At 41.6% G+C, this 17,347-nt stretch overlaps 1 protein-coding gene across 1 annotated transcript in view; it reads right to left on the bottom strand.

Annotated features, from left to right (window-relative positions):
* NCEH1 (neutral cholesterol ester hydrolase 1) overlaps positions 1-17,347 on the bottom strand; it is a 65,667-nt gene that overhangs the window by 20,164 nt on the left and 28,156 nt on the right. The window contains exon 2 of the mRNA XM_082394156.1: positions 969-1,197. Coding sequence (XP_082250282.1) covers positions 969-1,197 — 229 coding nt within the window. The remainder of the gene's footprint in view (positions 1-968; positions 1,198-17,347) is intronic.

Genomic DNA, 17,347 nt, shown 5'->3' with positions numbered 1-17,347 from the left:
TCTTTGAGTTTTTGTACTGAAAGTCCTGCACCCTGGGAAACTACTCAGTCCTGGGCAAACCTACATATTCAGTAATCATCTTATGGAAATGTGAACAAATCAATGAATAAAAGAATAAATGATGAATATGGAGCTAAATGAAATGAGATTACTAGGAAAAGTTATACTTTTTGGCCTTTGCTGCATTAAAAAAAAAAAAAAGACAAACTAAAACAAATTGCCATCGCCTTTAAACTTAGGGGATGCCAAAAGCTCTGGGCTGAAGATGAGAAAGTAGCGCCATAATAATTACAAGCAGAGATAAGGCCCTTATTTCCTCCTTAGTATGCTTTTCACTAGGCTGCTCCCCTTGGCTGCCTGACATTTTTAATGTGTGCTCTGCTCATGAACTAAATACTAAATGAACCAATACTAAAGAGAATGTTCTTGAACTTTGCAAGGTCATTTCCTTTTAACTTTGGCATATGTTTTATATTTTCATCTTTGTTTTCACAAGCAGATGAAATGTTGATGAGTTAACGTGTATTCAGAAATACTTGTTCTGTTTCATAGAAAGATAGCTTTAAAACCCAAGCTGGCATAGAGCTACAGATAATTGCCTCATATTCTGGCCCAGGGAAACTTTACCTTGTTTTGGTGCAGAAAGCAACTTCAATACTTCACAATAAGTTAGTCTAGGATTTAGGTTACAGGAAATATTTTCAAAACAGTCTGCCTGAATTAACAAACAAACAGGCAAAACCCTTGACGTAGGGTAGCTATATAATCAATCATCCAAACCAGGACCCTTTCAAGAATGGAAAGGGGGGGTACTATGAATAATTTTGCTGAGACAATAGGGATAACTGGGACTGCCAGGGGAACCAAGTCCAGTGGCCCCCTTCTTACCCAGTAAGAAAGTCAATTCAATCACACATCTCTGTGGGCCAGCTACAACCCCAAACAACCTGAACATGACCAGGACATACTTGCACTTGCCAAGGCCCAGCCTCCTCCGTGAATGTAAACAACGCTGCGTTTCAGCGGTTCTTCTGGCTTTGCAGAGCCTTCAAACACTCTGACTTCCACACCGTCAAAGTCAGTGTCAGTTACTTTCACCTGAGCAGATGACCACGCGCTTTTCTTGCCAAAAGAAATGATGATGAAGTTCAGCGCGAGCAGATGATGGCTGAGGCCCAAGTAGTGTATCAGGTTGCTCTGCAGGATGAGGGGGGAATGAGGGAGAGTGTGTGTCAGCTGAGTTATCACCTGAGCCACACTCACCAACCCTTCAGTGTTCGAATTCTTACAAGCAATTGTCGCTGCCCTTGAGGACTCACTGGCTACTTTTAGTACAATAACAAATCATATTTACCTTTCGTTTTCAGAGCTTCGAGAGTATTTTCATCTGAAAATATCAGAGTAAATCTCCTTTGATCTTCAGATAGTCTCTGAGAGGGAAATGTGTCATCAGTCTCATTTTATCAAGAAGGTTTAGAAATTAGCTGAACTTGCCCATTTCGCTGGATAAATGGCAGTTCTGCGACTCAAACCTAGGAACTGTGAATTCCAGGATTCAGTCCCTTCCCCCGACCCCTGCCCACCCTAAATCAGCACATCACAGTTCCAATAACATACTAGGAACGGAGGAAGAATACTTTATTTGAATACAAATAGAAGAGAGGAGAGTTTTACATTTACTATAAGTATTTTTAAAGTGTTTTTAAGCTTATATATTTAAGTGTGTCTGGTTGTTTTGAGAGTAAGAGAAAGGAATGAGTGTGTGAGAGGGAAGGAGCAGAGTCAACTGCAGCCCTGGCATTTAGAAGCAGACCAGCTCAGACACAACCAGGAGCTTTGCAGAAATGTACAAAGAACATGCAGCCTGTTGTCCCTTCCTTTTTGAGCCCTGAGGGCATTGAGCGCTGCATTAAGTGTTCACAGGAAGTTATCTGGTTGGAGAGGAGACCCAGGCCATCCACCCAGCAAAGACCCTGTGGAGTGTATTCCCTCTTTCTACTTCTTATACAAGCTCTTCCTATTGAGTACACTTATAAAACTGACCTCCCTGCGAGACCTACTGGCCATGTTTCAAAGTCAGAGAATTAGAAGCCATCTGGAAGCCAGTGACTAGTTAAGGTAGAGAGGCCCAGGAGTGTCACAGAGTGATTAGAAACCTTCCCAGCACAGGTGCGTGAACTCAGATACTGTTATCGCCTAGTGGATCTCAAACCTTGAAGGGGAGCAGCTGTAGAGTAACAGTGCCCTTCTGTAGAATATGAAACAGAACACTGATGATTAGTGAAATATTTAATGCCTTCATAAGATCAAGAAAACAGTGTTACTACTAGAAATGAGAACTGTATGTAGTCTGCAATACACCATAATACAGCTTCCCAGCATGTACATGGGGCACACTGGTATGCCTTGAAGAGGATACAGATGTGCTGTGACACTGATCCCCTCAGCCCCTGGGCAGCCAAGTTCCTGAGCTGTTTACCCCGGTGTCCTATATAAAATTGTATACATACGCCGTGCTGTGAAAAGAGTTGGAAAGACTGCATTATAAAACCATTAGCGAGTGTTCATGAAAAACAAGAACAAGAGGCAATTTATCTGACCATGAACAGCTTTTCCAGTAATTCTATTAATATTCATTTGCTGGAAATATAAGCAACAGGAAAGCAAATGAATATTAAGAAAATAATTCGATTTCTATACGTACAATTGACCAATTTATTGAAAAAGTTAAAACAACTGTTAGCGTTCTCGATACGAAACAAACAAATGTGAGTGTGTGCGTGCACACACATACAGAGGGATCTAACCACAAGTTTAAGGGTTTAAGGTCTTTGGCAAATTGGGAAAAAGCAATCATCACTTAAGTTTCGTGGTAACACGTCAGTCTAACTTGGGGAATATGGAGATCTGCCAGGGCATGGCTGAGAATGTATTCACTAAGATTTCTAGAGTTCACACAATAAACCCTTGTCAATTAACAGAGAACACGCAAGATCCATTCCATTTCTCACAGGCCAAGTAGCTTGATAGGCATCAAATAATAAACTATGAACAAAGAAATGGCAGGCTTGGCTCTGTTACTTTCTGAACTATATATATATATATATATATATTTAATTTTTTAAAAATTAATTAATTTATTTATTTATTTTTGGCTGTGTTGGATCTTCGTTTCTGTGCGAGGGTTTTCTCCAGTTGCGGCAAGCGGGGGCCACTCTTCATCGCGGTGCGCGGGCCTCTCATTATCGCGGCCTCTCTTGTTGCGGAGCACAGGCTCCAGACGCGCAGGCTCCAGACGCACAGGCTCAGCAGTTGTGGCTCACGGGCCCAGTTGCTCCGCGGCATGTGGGACCCTCCCAGACCAGGGCTCGAACCCGTGTCCCCTGCATCGGCAGGCAGACTCTCAACCACTGCGCCACCAGGGAAGCCCTGAACTATATTTTTTGTTAAATGAAGACTTCATTGAATATTTAAGACAAATCACATGAGTTTCTTCAACTAAAGGAAAGCTGTAAAACAAGTGAGTCGTCTTTACAAGGCAGATTAGAGAAGAGTATTCATTTTCATAGAATCCACCCCTGGTTTCCTTTATGTGTACTGCATGCTCTGAGTGCATGCAGACTTGCCTCAATCTGCCCATACCTTTCCAGAAGCACCTCTGCTGTATTAGCTTATGAGCACTTGCATTAATAGAATTTCTGAACAACTATCTGCATTGTTCACTACATTGACAGGGTGGTGTGGGAGCAGAAGTGCTCATTGGAGAAGGGATAGTTTGTTTATGAAGGAGAAGATAAGCAGATGGGTGTAAGAAAGGCTGGATGGGTGGGAAAAGAAGAATCCAGAAAGGTGTTAAAATAAAATTGTGCTAATGTTTGGAATTGTATTGATAAATTAGAGAATGAAAAATCATTATCCTACAGACAATATTGACTTTGTTTCAAAATTTGAAAATGAAGAGAATCAAGCAGTAATCTGTCATTAACCAATTTATCATTACTATTATTAATAACAATAGTTATCACTGCCTGAGTGCCTACAATATGAGGAGAGGTTGTTGAATTCTGGCTACAATTCTGTTATTTTCCTCCTTGTGAAGAAGAGAGAAGAGAAGTTTAGAGACTAAGTAACCAGTATAGAAGCTGGATTCCTGGAACTATGAGAGGGCTGCAGGACATACAGAATTACCCTAGAGATGCTGGTTGAGAACAGTGTGGGCCCAGGAAGCTGCTCTGAGTCCTATCCAGGATAGGATGAAATTCATATGTGTATGTGCTGTCATGTGGCATGATAAAACTGTGAATGGTATCTAACTTTTTTCCCTAATATCTGTTTCCCTTAGCTCCTCTCACTACTCCCCTCCCATCCCTACTGTCCAGCAAGTAAAATCAGTAGCCAAGCCTTTATGTAGTTGTTACTTCAGGGAAGGGATATGAGAACAAATAGCAAAGAAACAGAAATGTCTTCCTGCTTTTGATTTTCAAAAGCCTATATCCTTTGGAGAATTAAAAAAGACATTGATATAGGAGATTACATGATGAGTAAGAAGTCTCCTAGAATAGAAAGTGATTCTCCGAGCTAGGTGGTGGAAGAGGGGAGGAGAAATTATTAGAGATGAAATGAGGAATGAACAGATTGATATCTGAGATCCAATGAAAAAAGAACCTTGGGACACAGCAACCCTCAGATATGTCTATGGAATCTGAGAGCAACAGACATGTGCCCCATGCCCAGACAGAACCGTGGAAAAAGGCAAGACTCTAGGGAAGAGTGACCGCAAGGTATGTTTAGGAAGGTGGTGCCTCAAATGGCCTCAGAGAGCCCCTCAGGCTCCAGCTTGTGCAGGAGCAGCAGAATGACTCCATGTGTCCAAAAAGGTATAAAAATAGGAAGGCTGCATAAGTGTCTTGCAGATGGGTCTGAGACAACTTCTCCATTATCCGTGGCCCACTACATGTTCTCAAGAGTCTAACAGGAATAGAAGAGAGCACTAATGGACCTGAGGGGCTCTTATAAATAAGAACAAAGGATATCCCAGGGCAACCTGTAGGAACCAAACACCATGGACCAGGTGGAACATGAATGTGGGCTAAGGAAGAGTACCCAGATGGCTCCCCCCATGCACTATGCCTCAACATCGCATGAGACACTTCAAAACCTAAAAGAAAATAGTGATGGGGGAATACCTAAATTCATTGGAATTAAGTTCTACCTAAAGAATGAAGGCTCAAAATATAGATCAAGTTATATTTCTTGCATCCTTGAGTTTGTGAAATGAGATACAGATCCACCCAAGAAACATTCTCTAGTTAACAAAGTTTCCTGAAACCTATTTAGAAGTAGCTGGAAAACTCCAGTAGCACAAAGAAGCAAGCCAAGTGTTAAGAATTTCACAGGTTGTGAATTGACCCAGTCTTGGCTAGTTGAATTACTCCAGGGCAGTACTAGAGGTCTTAAAACTTGCCCCATAACCATTTCAGGCTCTAGAAGGGAATTCTGCCTGAGGAGGTGGAAGGGATGAAGGGTACTCTATTACACCTCAGTAGAACCAGATACAGCAAAATAGATGGCCACTGGCTCCCTACCCAGGTCTGATGACCAAAGGTCAGAGGACAAGCAAAAATCAAAGGTGGCCAAGCAGAATCTATACCCTGCTTATTAAAATATGTTTGTTGTTAGTTTATGAATGGGGTTGTTCTCTGCTAATTCATTCACCATACAAATTAGAAAATCTATTCAACGGGCAGGGAAACTTAAGGGGGAGAAAAAGACCATATTCTGGAGCTCAGGGAAACAGAGGAGAGCCAAGACTTGTAAATGAATAGCTGATGTTAGTTAAGCAATACAAGCTTAGTAAGAGGAATCTAGATAAAGGGTTGCACAAGCCCAGAGAAGGAAGGAATTACTTATGTCTGTTCGTTCTGGGATGAAATCCGATAAGGCATCTATTCTGAATTGTGCCTTAATAGAAGACGAAGTGCGAGTAGCAAGGAAAAGGATAGGAAACCAAGATGCCAAAGTGTCGGGCAAGTGTTATAATTCAAATGCCTATGGGAAGAAAAGCTAAGTAAGGCAAGTGTAGGCAGGGGGAGCTGGCAATAAAAGGCTCAGTCTAGGAGGCAGGTAGGGAGCCAAAGTCAGCAGCACAGACTGCAGACTGAATACCTGGTTAAAAGCCCATCTCCCCCGCTTTCCAGCAATGGGGTCTTGGGCACGTTCCTCACCCTCTCTGTGCCTCAATTTCTCACCTATAAAACAGAAATGACATACTAACTGGTTCAAAATACTGTTGTGAAGCTTAAAAAAGTAAAAACCCCTACAACAGTGCCTGGCACATACCAAGCCTTCTATGAGTTGGTTATCGTTACTGTCACGCCTCTGATCCGGAAGATCACTGCATGAAGAAATGTGAGCCCAGGGACAGATAGCTCGATGTTTCCAGGGAAGCTAAGACTATCATTTTCTCCCATTGTGTACATTTGTTATTAGGACCCCAATGATCACCAAGTTCTGAAATTACTACAGGTGAAAAAGATGTCAAATAGTTATTTCTAAAAAGTTCATCTGTATGTTCATGTCAACGTGGGAGGGAGAGGTGGGGGAAAGCCATAGTACACTGATATTACACACATCAATAACTTAGCATGTGGTCAAATTTCAACATGAACCAACCACATTAAATAGTTAGAGCATCTATTATAACTCACTACCTGCTTCATTTCTCACATTCAAAGTTTTGCATTCCATGCCAGTTGTTCCCCAACTTTTCTAGTGATGGCCATTTCATTCTGTCAAGCAGCTTTTAAATTCTCCCCTCCAGATTCTGCTCTCTTCCTGCCTATTACAGGAAAACAATTTCGTAGAACACTTACATGTATGAAAATTTATGGTCACATTTTTTTAAACATTGTAAAGTTTGAGTATACTTTAAAATGCAGATTTTTTTTTCTATTGGTGCACAAATGATATGAGTTTCACTTAAGACCATGGTACAGATCACCTGTGATTCACTAATGCAGCACTTTTGTTCTACAAACAACCTCAATGTTTGCGCCAAGAAACTATCAAAAGTCAAGTAACTATAATTCAACAAGTGTTAATTAGGCACCTACTGTATGTAAAGATTCTGCTACATGTTACAAGGATACAAAGATGGGTGAAAGATGGACTGAGAACTTACGTAGCTAAGAATTTAAATCTTGACTGACTCCTGCAAATTTCCATCTGTCCTTAAGTTTTCACAGTTCTCTGAACTTTCTCTAAGACTTTAACTTTTAAGGGAAATCCTCTGGTTTTAAAGCATTGATTCAGATTAATTTTTTTTTAAGTTGCAGACCAAACAAAACTTGCCTGCAGGCCAAATCTGGACTAAGGGCCACAAGCTGCAACTTCTGATGTAGAGGACGATCCAGTCTTACTGCAGGTGCAGCTGGAAAGGTGGTGGCAGATGAAATGCTCTTAGTTGTTAATGGTTAAACAACAAAGATTTTGGACATTCTTTTTAACTTTTTATTTTATATTGGAGTATAGTTGATTAACAATGTTGTGTTAGTTTCAGATGTACAATGAAGTGATTCAGTTATACATATAAATGTATTTATTCTTTTTCAAATTCTTTTCTCAATTAGGTTGTTACAGAATACTGAGCAGAATTCTCTGTGCTATAGAGTGGACACTCTTTAATGAGACTATACTTTGGGAAAAATTATGCAGCTGAGGTGTACTCAGTAGATTGGTGGGAGAAGAGACTAGAGGGCAACAGCTATCATAGTTTGGCAATTGTCCACAGGAGAGAAATGAAGGTCTGCCCCAGGAGAATATAGAGGAGGGAATATATTCAAGAGAGTTCACTGAGACAGAGTTGATAGGCCTTGGTAACCGCTCACAGAGTAGTATATGGGATCAGGTAGGCAGACTGGTAGGACACAGAGAAAGGATTGAAAGATCCTGGAGGGTCCTCACTTGGAGTATGAGAAACAGAGAACACAGGCAGAACAGTCAGCGAAAGTTAAGAAAAGTTCCATTTTAAAATTATTCCATTTAAAGCCAATGGAACATCTAGGTAGATAGGTCCAAAAGACAGATAGCAAATGCAGGGTCAGAGATTCAAGGAGGTCAGGCCTGGAGGAAGAGCTCAGAGGTAACTGTTAACAACTCAGACAGTAGTAAGACTCAGGAAATTTAGTGAAGAGACAGAACACAGTGACAAAGAAATAGACCAGGGAGGAAAACATTCTTTGACAGGTTGAAAAGAAGAATCTAGAGGGAGAAATCCAAAGAGTGGCAAGAGGAAAACTGAGAGTGAATCAGAAAGTAAAAGTCAAATTTGGAAGAATTTTTTTAAAAGACTGATAATTTGGCAATTTGAGGGAGCTAAGGACTAAAAAAATGGCCATTAACATAATTAGGAAGTCATCACTACTAGCCAGGAGAAGTTTTAGGCACACTGTGGAGGCATAATCCAATTATTTCAACAGCCTCGTCATTGCTAGCTCTGCATTCCAAGTACTGCTCCCTTAAAGATTTAATGGCTGTACCAACCTTTTGGCTTTGTCAAGATCTTCTCATGCCTCCCATTCCAGCCTGCAGAGAATTCCCGTGTTCATGGTTGCTCAAGCCAAGTGGTAAAAGTGTCAGTCCAGGCTAAATGATACTCAGGAATTACAGCACCATATCAGTCTTCCTCACTCATGTGCAAAACTGGTCTAATTTCCAAGCTTTGTGTTAGGCAAATCTAGAAAACTGGTTAGGAGCAAACACTAGGAAGCTTGACTGCCTAGGTTTGAATCTTATTTCTACTACGTACTGGTGGTTTGTCTTAGTTAATGTTCCTATGCCTTAATTTCCTCATCTATAAAATGGGAATAAAAAATAAAAATAAAATGGGAATAATAGTACCTAACTCACAGAGTTTTTCTGAAGATTAAATGAGTTAACATGTAGAAAGCACTTAGAACAGTGCCTGCCACATAGCAAACACTATGTAACTGTTATGATGATTACCAACTCATAATTAATATTGTGAAAGTGTTACTTAGTTTTTATCCCACAGAACAAACTGGACAATATTTAGGTCTAACTTACTGTTAATTACAAACTTGACAATATTTAGGTCTAACTTACTGTTAATTAAGACTAACTAGAGTATTTAGAGAATGTTTGCCTAATTTATTAAAATTTACAAATTAAATGTTTAGAACAACTTGACTTGCTTTTGGCCATCAGTAACTTTTATGTTAACTTGTAATTTATGGTTAACTTGTAAGATCCCAGCATATCTTCTAATGAATTTGAGATATCATAAAGTTCCCCAAAAACTCTAAGTGATTTTTTTAGTTCTCTTTGTAATAAATATATATCATATAGAACTTGTAGACGGAGAAACACTGGTAGCATCAGAACCTTAAAGAAATTGCAAGTGACCTGGAAAGAAAAATTAGATTTATAGGCTCATTTCAGAGATGGAAGGGGTAAGAGGGGGTGTGTAAAGGGTTGACTAAGAAGCTACTGGAATGGCCATCCTTCAGAGAAAGAGACCCAGAGGCAAGATTGAGTGCCCAGCCCAGGGAAAAAAGAAAAAAAGGCATAACTGTCCTACAAATGTGAAAGACATGAAGTTGTGACACAGACAAGTTCTTACATGGGCTGATTCCAATCCAACCTCACTTTTGGAGGTCGAATAGAGCTAATCACACATTTCTTCTAATGTTACACAATTCAGCCAGCTGGCCAGCGCTCCACCTCTGAGAGAATGGATAAGAGATTGAATGGATTCCTCACCACTGGAGGGAAGCTGCTAGGAAGCTGGAAAGGTAATGCAAAGTAACAGAATCAGGTCCTAGCCCTGCCTCTTACCAACTTTGTGGGTTATGCAAAGTTATTATGTCATTCTGAGCCTCAGGTTTTTCCCGTGTGTTAACAAAATCAAATCTCATCCCCTTTCATTTGGTTATTGTGAGAATGTAATTAAAACACCTAGCACATAGCAGGCATTGGTGTATCTTATTTTATTCCTTTAAGCCAGTGGTTCTCAAAGCTGGAAGCATATTAGAATCACCTGGAAACTTTTAAAAATTACCAATGCCTGAGTCCCATTCCACACTTATTAAACAATGATCTCTGGGAATGTGACCTAAGGCATAGGTATTGTTTTCAGCTCTCTAGGTGAATTCCTAGAGGAATTCCTTGCATACATAGCAAAGTTGAGAATCACTATGTAAATCAACAAATTCATTCGACCAACATTTAAGTACCTATTTGGTCCTGACTGTTCTACGCATTGGGGGTACAAGGATGAACAAAGCACAATGGCCTATTTTTGAGGAACATATAAACGTGGGAACATCCTAGACATAATGGATGATTATGATATGATGTAGAAACTTAAAAAGTAGAGATATGTACCTTAAAGTACAAAAGTATGTATCAGTATAACCAGCTTAGGAGAGAAGAGACGGAGTCGGCCTCGTCTGGTTGCCTGGAGATAGTAGCAGCTGATTGAAATGACTTTAATGAGTGATCAGTAGGCTGGTGAAGGAGAGGACGGTGGGGAAAGGCACACAGATGTCTCTGGTTGTGGGGCATGTGGGCCACACTTCAGTCTCCTGCCCGTCAATCGTACTTTGCTTTGCAAGTGTTCAGCATCACCCTCCTCCAGTAAGGATAAGAAGGCATCGAAGTCCTCTTTCCTAGTCCCACCCAGATTACAAGGATAAAAACATCCCTTTATTTGCTGGGGGTTGGATCTCTAATCTAACTCAACTCTGACGAAAGGATGGGGCTCTGCTGGCAGGCTTTAGGCTACATGGTAAATTGCACCAAAGAGGGAAAGTCAATTTGCTCAGGGAAAGGAGGAATCATAAAGTTGAATAAAATAAAAATGAAACCTTAGGGAACACCATCCTTTAGAGGGATAGCAGGCAGGAGAGAAGAATCGATCATTAAAAGATCCCTCCTCCACCCCCAAAAGAAGAGGAAGTAATTATTATCATGGCAAGAAAAATAAAAGATTGGAGAAGTTCAGCAGGGCAGAGAGTTTCAAGAGCAAGCTGTTAAATGTCAGCAGAGGGACTTCCCTGGGGGCACAGTGGTTAAGAATCCACCTGCCAATGCAGGGGACACGGGTTCGAGCCCTGGTCCAGGAAGATCCCACATGCCGTGGAGCAACTAAGCCCGTGCGCCACAACTACTGAGCCTGCGCTCTAGAGCCTGCTGGCCGCAACTACTGAGTCTGTGTGCTGCAACTACTGAAGCCTGTGCGCCTAGAGGCCGTGCTCTGTAACAACAGAAGCCACCGCAATGAGAAGCCCATGCACCAAAACAAAGAGTAGCCCCTGTGCGCAGCAACGAAGACCCAATGCAGCCTAAATAAATAAATAAATAAATTTATTAAAAAAAAAAAATGCCAGCAGAGAGGAAAAGTAGGTCAATGGTGTTGGCAATGGGGTCATGGGATCTTGGTGAACCCAGCAAGTACAGTTTAGTCAGAGATGTGGGCCTGGAAGCCAGATTGGAATGGGTTGCAAAGTACATAGGGGTGAAGAAATAGATACGGTGACTGTAGACAGTACTTTCACTGTAGAGATAAAGAAGGCAATAGGACAACAGCCTGAGGGAAACAGTAAAGAAAAACCTTTTTTTTTTTTTTCCCAAGATGAGAGACACTTAAGCACACTTCTAGGGAAAGAGCCTGTGAACAAGGAGAAACAAAGGTTACAGAGGAGAAAAGAAATGATGTGTGAATTAAGATCCTGGAGGATGAAGGGGAGCTAGGATATAGAAAACATAAGGAAGGGTTAGACTTGGGGGAAGCTGTAAGAGAGGAGTATATAGGAAGCAGGGAGGAAAGCAGAGAAGATCTGCCTCTAAATAGAACTTGATTTCTGTTGGGTCAGTTCTACCTGTACCCTAGAGAAGACAGTGACTTTTCAAAGACTACCCTCTTTGAAGGCAACCCATTACAATCTGGCTTTCAGCCCCATATCTCTGATGAAACTGGACTTATTAGGTTCACCAATGACACCATGACCCCACTGCCATCACCAATGACCTATTCGGTGAGCATTTAATAACTTGCTCTTTCTTGAAGCTCTCTTCCTCCTGAACTTCTCTAGTCTCTTGGCATGCTAATAATTAATTCCTCCTTTTTTTCTTTTGGGTTTTTAATTGATTGTTTCTTCCTTTCCTGTCCCTTCGCCCTGTAAATGATGGTTTTCCCCAAGGTTCCATTTTTTATTTTATTCAGCTACATAATTCCTGCTTTCCCTGAGCAGACCAATGTGCCACCATGCCATAATGCCTGGCAAATAGGAAGTGCTTACTAGCAGCCTAATAAATTAAATGGCTACAATCTCTATCCATATGCTGGTGACTTCCACATCTCCCATCCATGATCTGTCTTTCTTAAGCTTTGGGTTCACTTTTCCAACCATCTCCAGGATTATAGCCTATATGCTCTTCAAAATGAACATGTGCTACACTTGCTTCTCCACTCCTGACTCAGCAACTCACTCCATTAAATTCTCAATGAATGAACTGACCATAAATCTAGCTTCCAAGCTAGAAATCTTAATATTTTCTTCAGCTCCTTCCTTTTCTCACAGGATATCTAATCAGTCATCAATTCATGTCAACTCTACCTGCCAACATTTTCTGAATCTAGCTCTACCCCAAGACTCTAGCCCGACTCCCATAGCTGCCTTGATTAGATGCTCATCATTTGCCTACTAACTTGAATTCTAGAGAGCACTTCCTTTCTCTATAACCTGCTCCACACTGCTGTCAGGGTTCTTATCCTGAAAGACTGACCACAATACCTGGCTGCTTAAAAACTTCCACTGACTTCCCGTTTCCTACAGAAAAAACAAAATCTGAACTTGACATTCCAGTCTGGTCCCTCTCTACATTCCAGCTCCATTTCTCACTACCCCACCCCTTGTACTTTCTAGTCCTCTAGAGTCAAACGTACCCAGGCATAACTTGCATAACTCAATTTTTTTCAGTACCTGCTATTCTCTTTGGCAATACCCTTCAGTTCTGTGCTGAAGCCGGCTCTTGCCATGTCACGAAAACCAACTTGTTAAATGTACAAGTCAGTTGACATCAGGTCAGTAGCTTGAAAGTGACCATGGGGGTGGGGTGGGTATTTATATCATGGAAATCAGCAATAGCTCCAAATCAGCGTTTCCCCACGCCGCACCCCCAGAGAGCACTCCACTGCCTCTACTTCACCCTTCCCCATCCCCAACTCATCCAGAGCACAGCATTTTAGGGTGTGGATGATAAAGGCAGTCAGCCAAGGTTCAATCCTGGCTCTGATACTTGCTAGTTGGGTAGTTCTGGGCAAGTCACAAACTTCTCTATGCCTCAGTTTCTTCACCTGTAAAATTGGGGTGATCATAATACCTATATTTTATAGTGATTTGTAAAGGATACCTGGCATAGAACTTAGTACGTAAGTTCTCATAATGTTACCTCTTTTCATTTGCTTATGTCAGGGCTTCATAGCACTTCAGTCTGTCCTATAATGAAGTCTCGCCACCTTAGCTCAGCTCTGGTAACTCACAAAGTAAATCTCACAGTAGCTTGGAGCCAGGCTGAATCATCAGCTGCCATGTTCCTAAACTGAGAGCTATGTAAGGACTTCTGGGTAGCAGAGCCTTTTTTTTTTTTTTTTTAATAAATTTAATTAATTAATTATTTATTTATTTATTTTTGGCTGTGTTGGGTCTTTGTTTCTGTGCGAGGGCTTTCTCTAGTTGCGGCAAGTGGGGGCCACTTCTCATCACGGTGCGCGGGCCTCTCACTATCGCGGCCTCTCTTTTTGTGGAGCACAGGCTCCAGACATGCAGGCTCAGTAGTTGTGGCTCACGGGCCTAGTTGCTCCGCGGCGTGTGGGATCCTCCCAGACCATGGCTCGAACCCGTGTCCCCCGCACCGGCAGGCAGACTCCCAACCACTGCGCCACCAGGGAAGCCCCACAGAGCCTTTTAAGTGACGTAAACCCCATCTTCAAGGCTTCCTCAGAAGAAAAAGGTTGTGAAGAATCACTTTTCATGATCCTGCCTTGAGATTCTTTGAGCAAGGGCAGAAAGGCTTAACAAAATAAGATAGAGAGACAAGAGCACAGAATTTGGACAGAACCCAAGGCCAAGTCCTGGCTCCATCATTTATTAGCTACGTGACCTGGGCAAGCTTCCCCAGTTGTCTGGGCCCAAGTTTCCCAGATAAAGGAGTAAAAAAGAGTGCACGTGAGGAGTAAATCCACGTTATCAATCATTGTCCCCTCTCTCCAGAGGCCCAGAATTGGCAGGATTCCTGCTCAGGCCTTTGGTAGATCCCCATCCAGTTAAGGACCCTTCCTATAGTTGTCCTTTCTCCCTTATTTCCTTTAGTCGGCATTATTTTGATAAAGTAAACCTTTTGGCCCGCACTCTGAGAACAGTCAGGGACCGAAAGAGTTCTGTGCAGGGCACTCTCTCCATAGAGCAAAGCACTGGAGGGAATTATGAAGCCAACCTGTGAAGCACAAATATGACTATGTAACAGTAGGGTTCTCTGATGAGATTGCTGTACTACAATTGCATACTTGTTTAGTCCTCTATGGAAGATTTTATTATAAGTTACAAAGCAAACCTGAGGAGAACCTCACCACCACTCACTAATAAGGTAATCTAGAAGAGAGAAAGGCAAGAGCTCTCAAAGGGATCTGACACCCTAACCCCTTCACCCTAAAGCCTTCAGTTTCTTCTCTCACTGCAATTCGACCTGGGGGAACACAAAAAGGAGAGGCTTGTCTCTTTCCAGTCCCTAAACTTTTTTGTTTATTTTTTTTACTATCACACAGACAACAGTTTCTGTTTCTGATTCCAGTGAATCACCCAACGTCACATAGGCATAAAGTGGTGGGCTGGATTTGAACCCCCTCTGGCTCCAGAACCTTCAGCCATCATCCTCTATAGCCATTCATTAGTCAATTGATTCTCAAACCTACTTCAGAAAACTGGAAGATTTTCACATCTGGAACGATCCTTTAGTCTCCCATATTACACAAAGGGAAACTGAGGCCCAGAATGGATACATGACTCTCCCAGGATCAGCAGGTTAGCCTTGACCGCTCTGGGATGAGAAGGCACTCCCCTCTGCCCCTGTCCTCCAGCTCTTCCTCACCAGCACATTTCTCTCCCAAGCCTTCTCTGCTAATACCTTTCTCAGTCCTGTTCCTATCTTACTCCCCTTTACCTTCCATACACACGCACATGAGAGCTGATTTAAAAAATTAGAGTTCTTTTGTACTCACATCTCTGTTACCTACAACAGCAATAACTAGATTGTGAGCTCCTTGGGGCAAGGTCTGAGGCTTGGAGATCAAATTTTTTTCCAGTGTCCCATGTACACGGTCATAAACAAATGTCCTTTATGAGGCTACTCAAGCTGCAAAAAGCCTCCACTGCCGGGACAAGCAGCATTTGTCTTCATCTGAGTGTTCCAAACAGCAGCTGAATCAGCACAGCACAAAAGAATTAAACTTCTAAACAAAACCTCCTAAACTCCCTTCTGCTATATGGCAGTTCAGAGCTTGCCCACTCATGCCCTCTGCCTGACTTCACAAGTGTGTTACACAGGATACTCCAGGAGTTGAGTTAATCTTGCTCTATGTAAAGTGGAGAAAGCAGCAAATTAGCTGTCTCTTTGAAAAATTGTTTATTAAATGGTATATAAACCCAAAAGATAAAAGGCAAGTGATTTTTATAGATACCTACTCATGTCTGAAGAGACACATTCAGATGATAATTATAATAAATTAAGACCCCTTTGGCACATTCAGAATGTGATTATAATAAATTAATACATACTATATAAAATACATAATAAATTACAATATTTATAATAATTACTCTTTTGTACAGTGCTTTACAGTTTATGACCATTTGAGCTTTCACTGGTTTGAATTTCACAAGGACCTGTGAAATAGGAAGAGCAGGTATTACACTCATTTTTTGCTCATTTGAGGCTTAGAGAAGTTAAATGCCTTGCCCAGGATCGTAAAGCTCCAAGTTACAAAGTGAGTATGGGTACCCAAAAGCCCAACTGACTGCTCCATCACTCTGAATGTTATTACTCAGAGCTCAGAAGAAAATCAACAACCAAACCACTGTTTAAAGCTGAGTTTCTCCCATCACACAGGTTTTGAACACTTAGGAGTAAAAAGTGTAAAATCAGGGTAGAGAGGGGAAGAAGGTCATGAAATGTATCCCAAACTCTACCCTACCGGCTACATACTCTCTTTGCCGGGAGATCTGCTGGGCTGGGTAGCAGGACCAGTTTGCCTATGTAAACAGTGCCTAAGAAAATTGGCATCAGTGCAAAAGCCAGTGTTTACAGCAATTAGAATTTCTACAGCCAGCAGTGTCAAGTTAATACAGCTCAGTCACTCCTTGGCCTGAGGCATTAGGAAACAGGCTGCACCACCAGGCTCAAGAAGGAAAGCAAAAGGCAGGGCTGTTGTGATAGAATCTGGAGTCCCCAATGATGGAGGTTTTACTTTTACCCCAGGAGAGCCTTCTCGATTTAACAGATTCAGGAAATTGAAACAATTTACTCCTCACAAACGTTTAATCATGATCCACAACAATCTAATATGTTTAATGTACAACATATTAAGTCTAAGTCAAAATATCTGTATAACAGATGAGATAACTATACAGTGGTCCCTTGGTACCAGTGCGGGATTGATTACAGCACCACCACCCCCAGCATATACAAAAATCCGTGGACGCTCAAGCCCCTTATATAAAGTGGCGTAATGCAGTAGGCTCTCTACATCCAGGGCTTGAAGCATAGAATATCCATCCAGGTGAGGAACGGTGGAAACCGAGGACTGACTGTATTGCTGTCCTAAGGTGAACTTATAGGTTAGACATCCCATCATAAGGAAAATGGTCCATATCTATGATATGACTTTGAATCATCTCTCTTCATGATACTTTTTAAGAACATCTATTCTTCCTCTCCACGCCCCCCTCCCTTTCAATCCCAGGGACAAAACCTAGGGAAGCAAAAGTCTGGTTCCACTAAAAGATATAAATCCCAAATGAAGACACTAAAGGAGTTTGGCAAAACAATAGGTTAGCAAGTTATTCGGTTTAAAAATTCACCTGTTTTTAAGAGAAGGTCATTGAGAACTAGTTCTTTTGTCTCTTATTTCTATTATCACCATTACACAATCAGGCAAGTTGTCCAGTCCAAGATTATTCAAAGGGTGTTCCCCAGACTGGCAGCATCTGAGTACAAATTCTTGTGCCTCTGCCTACTGAATTAGAATCTCTGGGAGTGGGACCCAGGAATC

The sequence above is a fragment of the Balaenoptera borealis genome (assembly GCF_965194805.1).
Source record: "Balaenoptera borealis genome assembly, chromosome: 5".
Lineage (NCBI taxonomy): Eukaryota > Metazoa > Chordata > Mammalia > Artiodactyla > Balaenopteridae > Balaenoptera > Balaenoptera borealis.
This window is presented reverse-complemented; position numbering and strand designations above follow the sequence as displayed.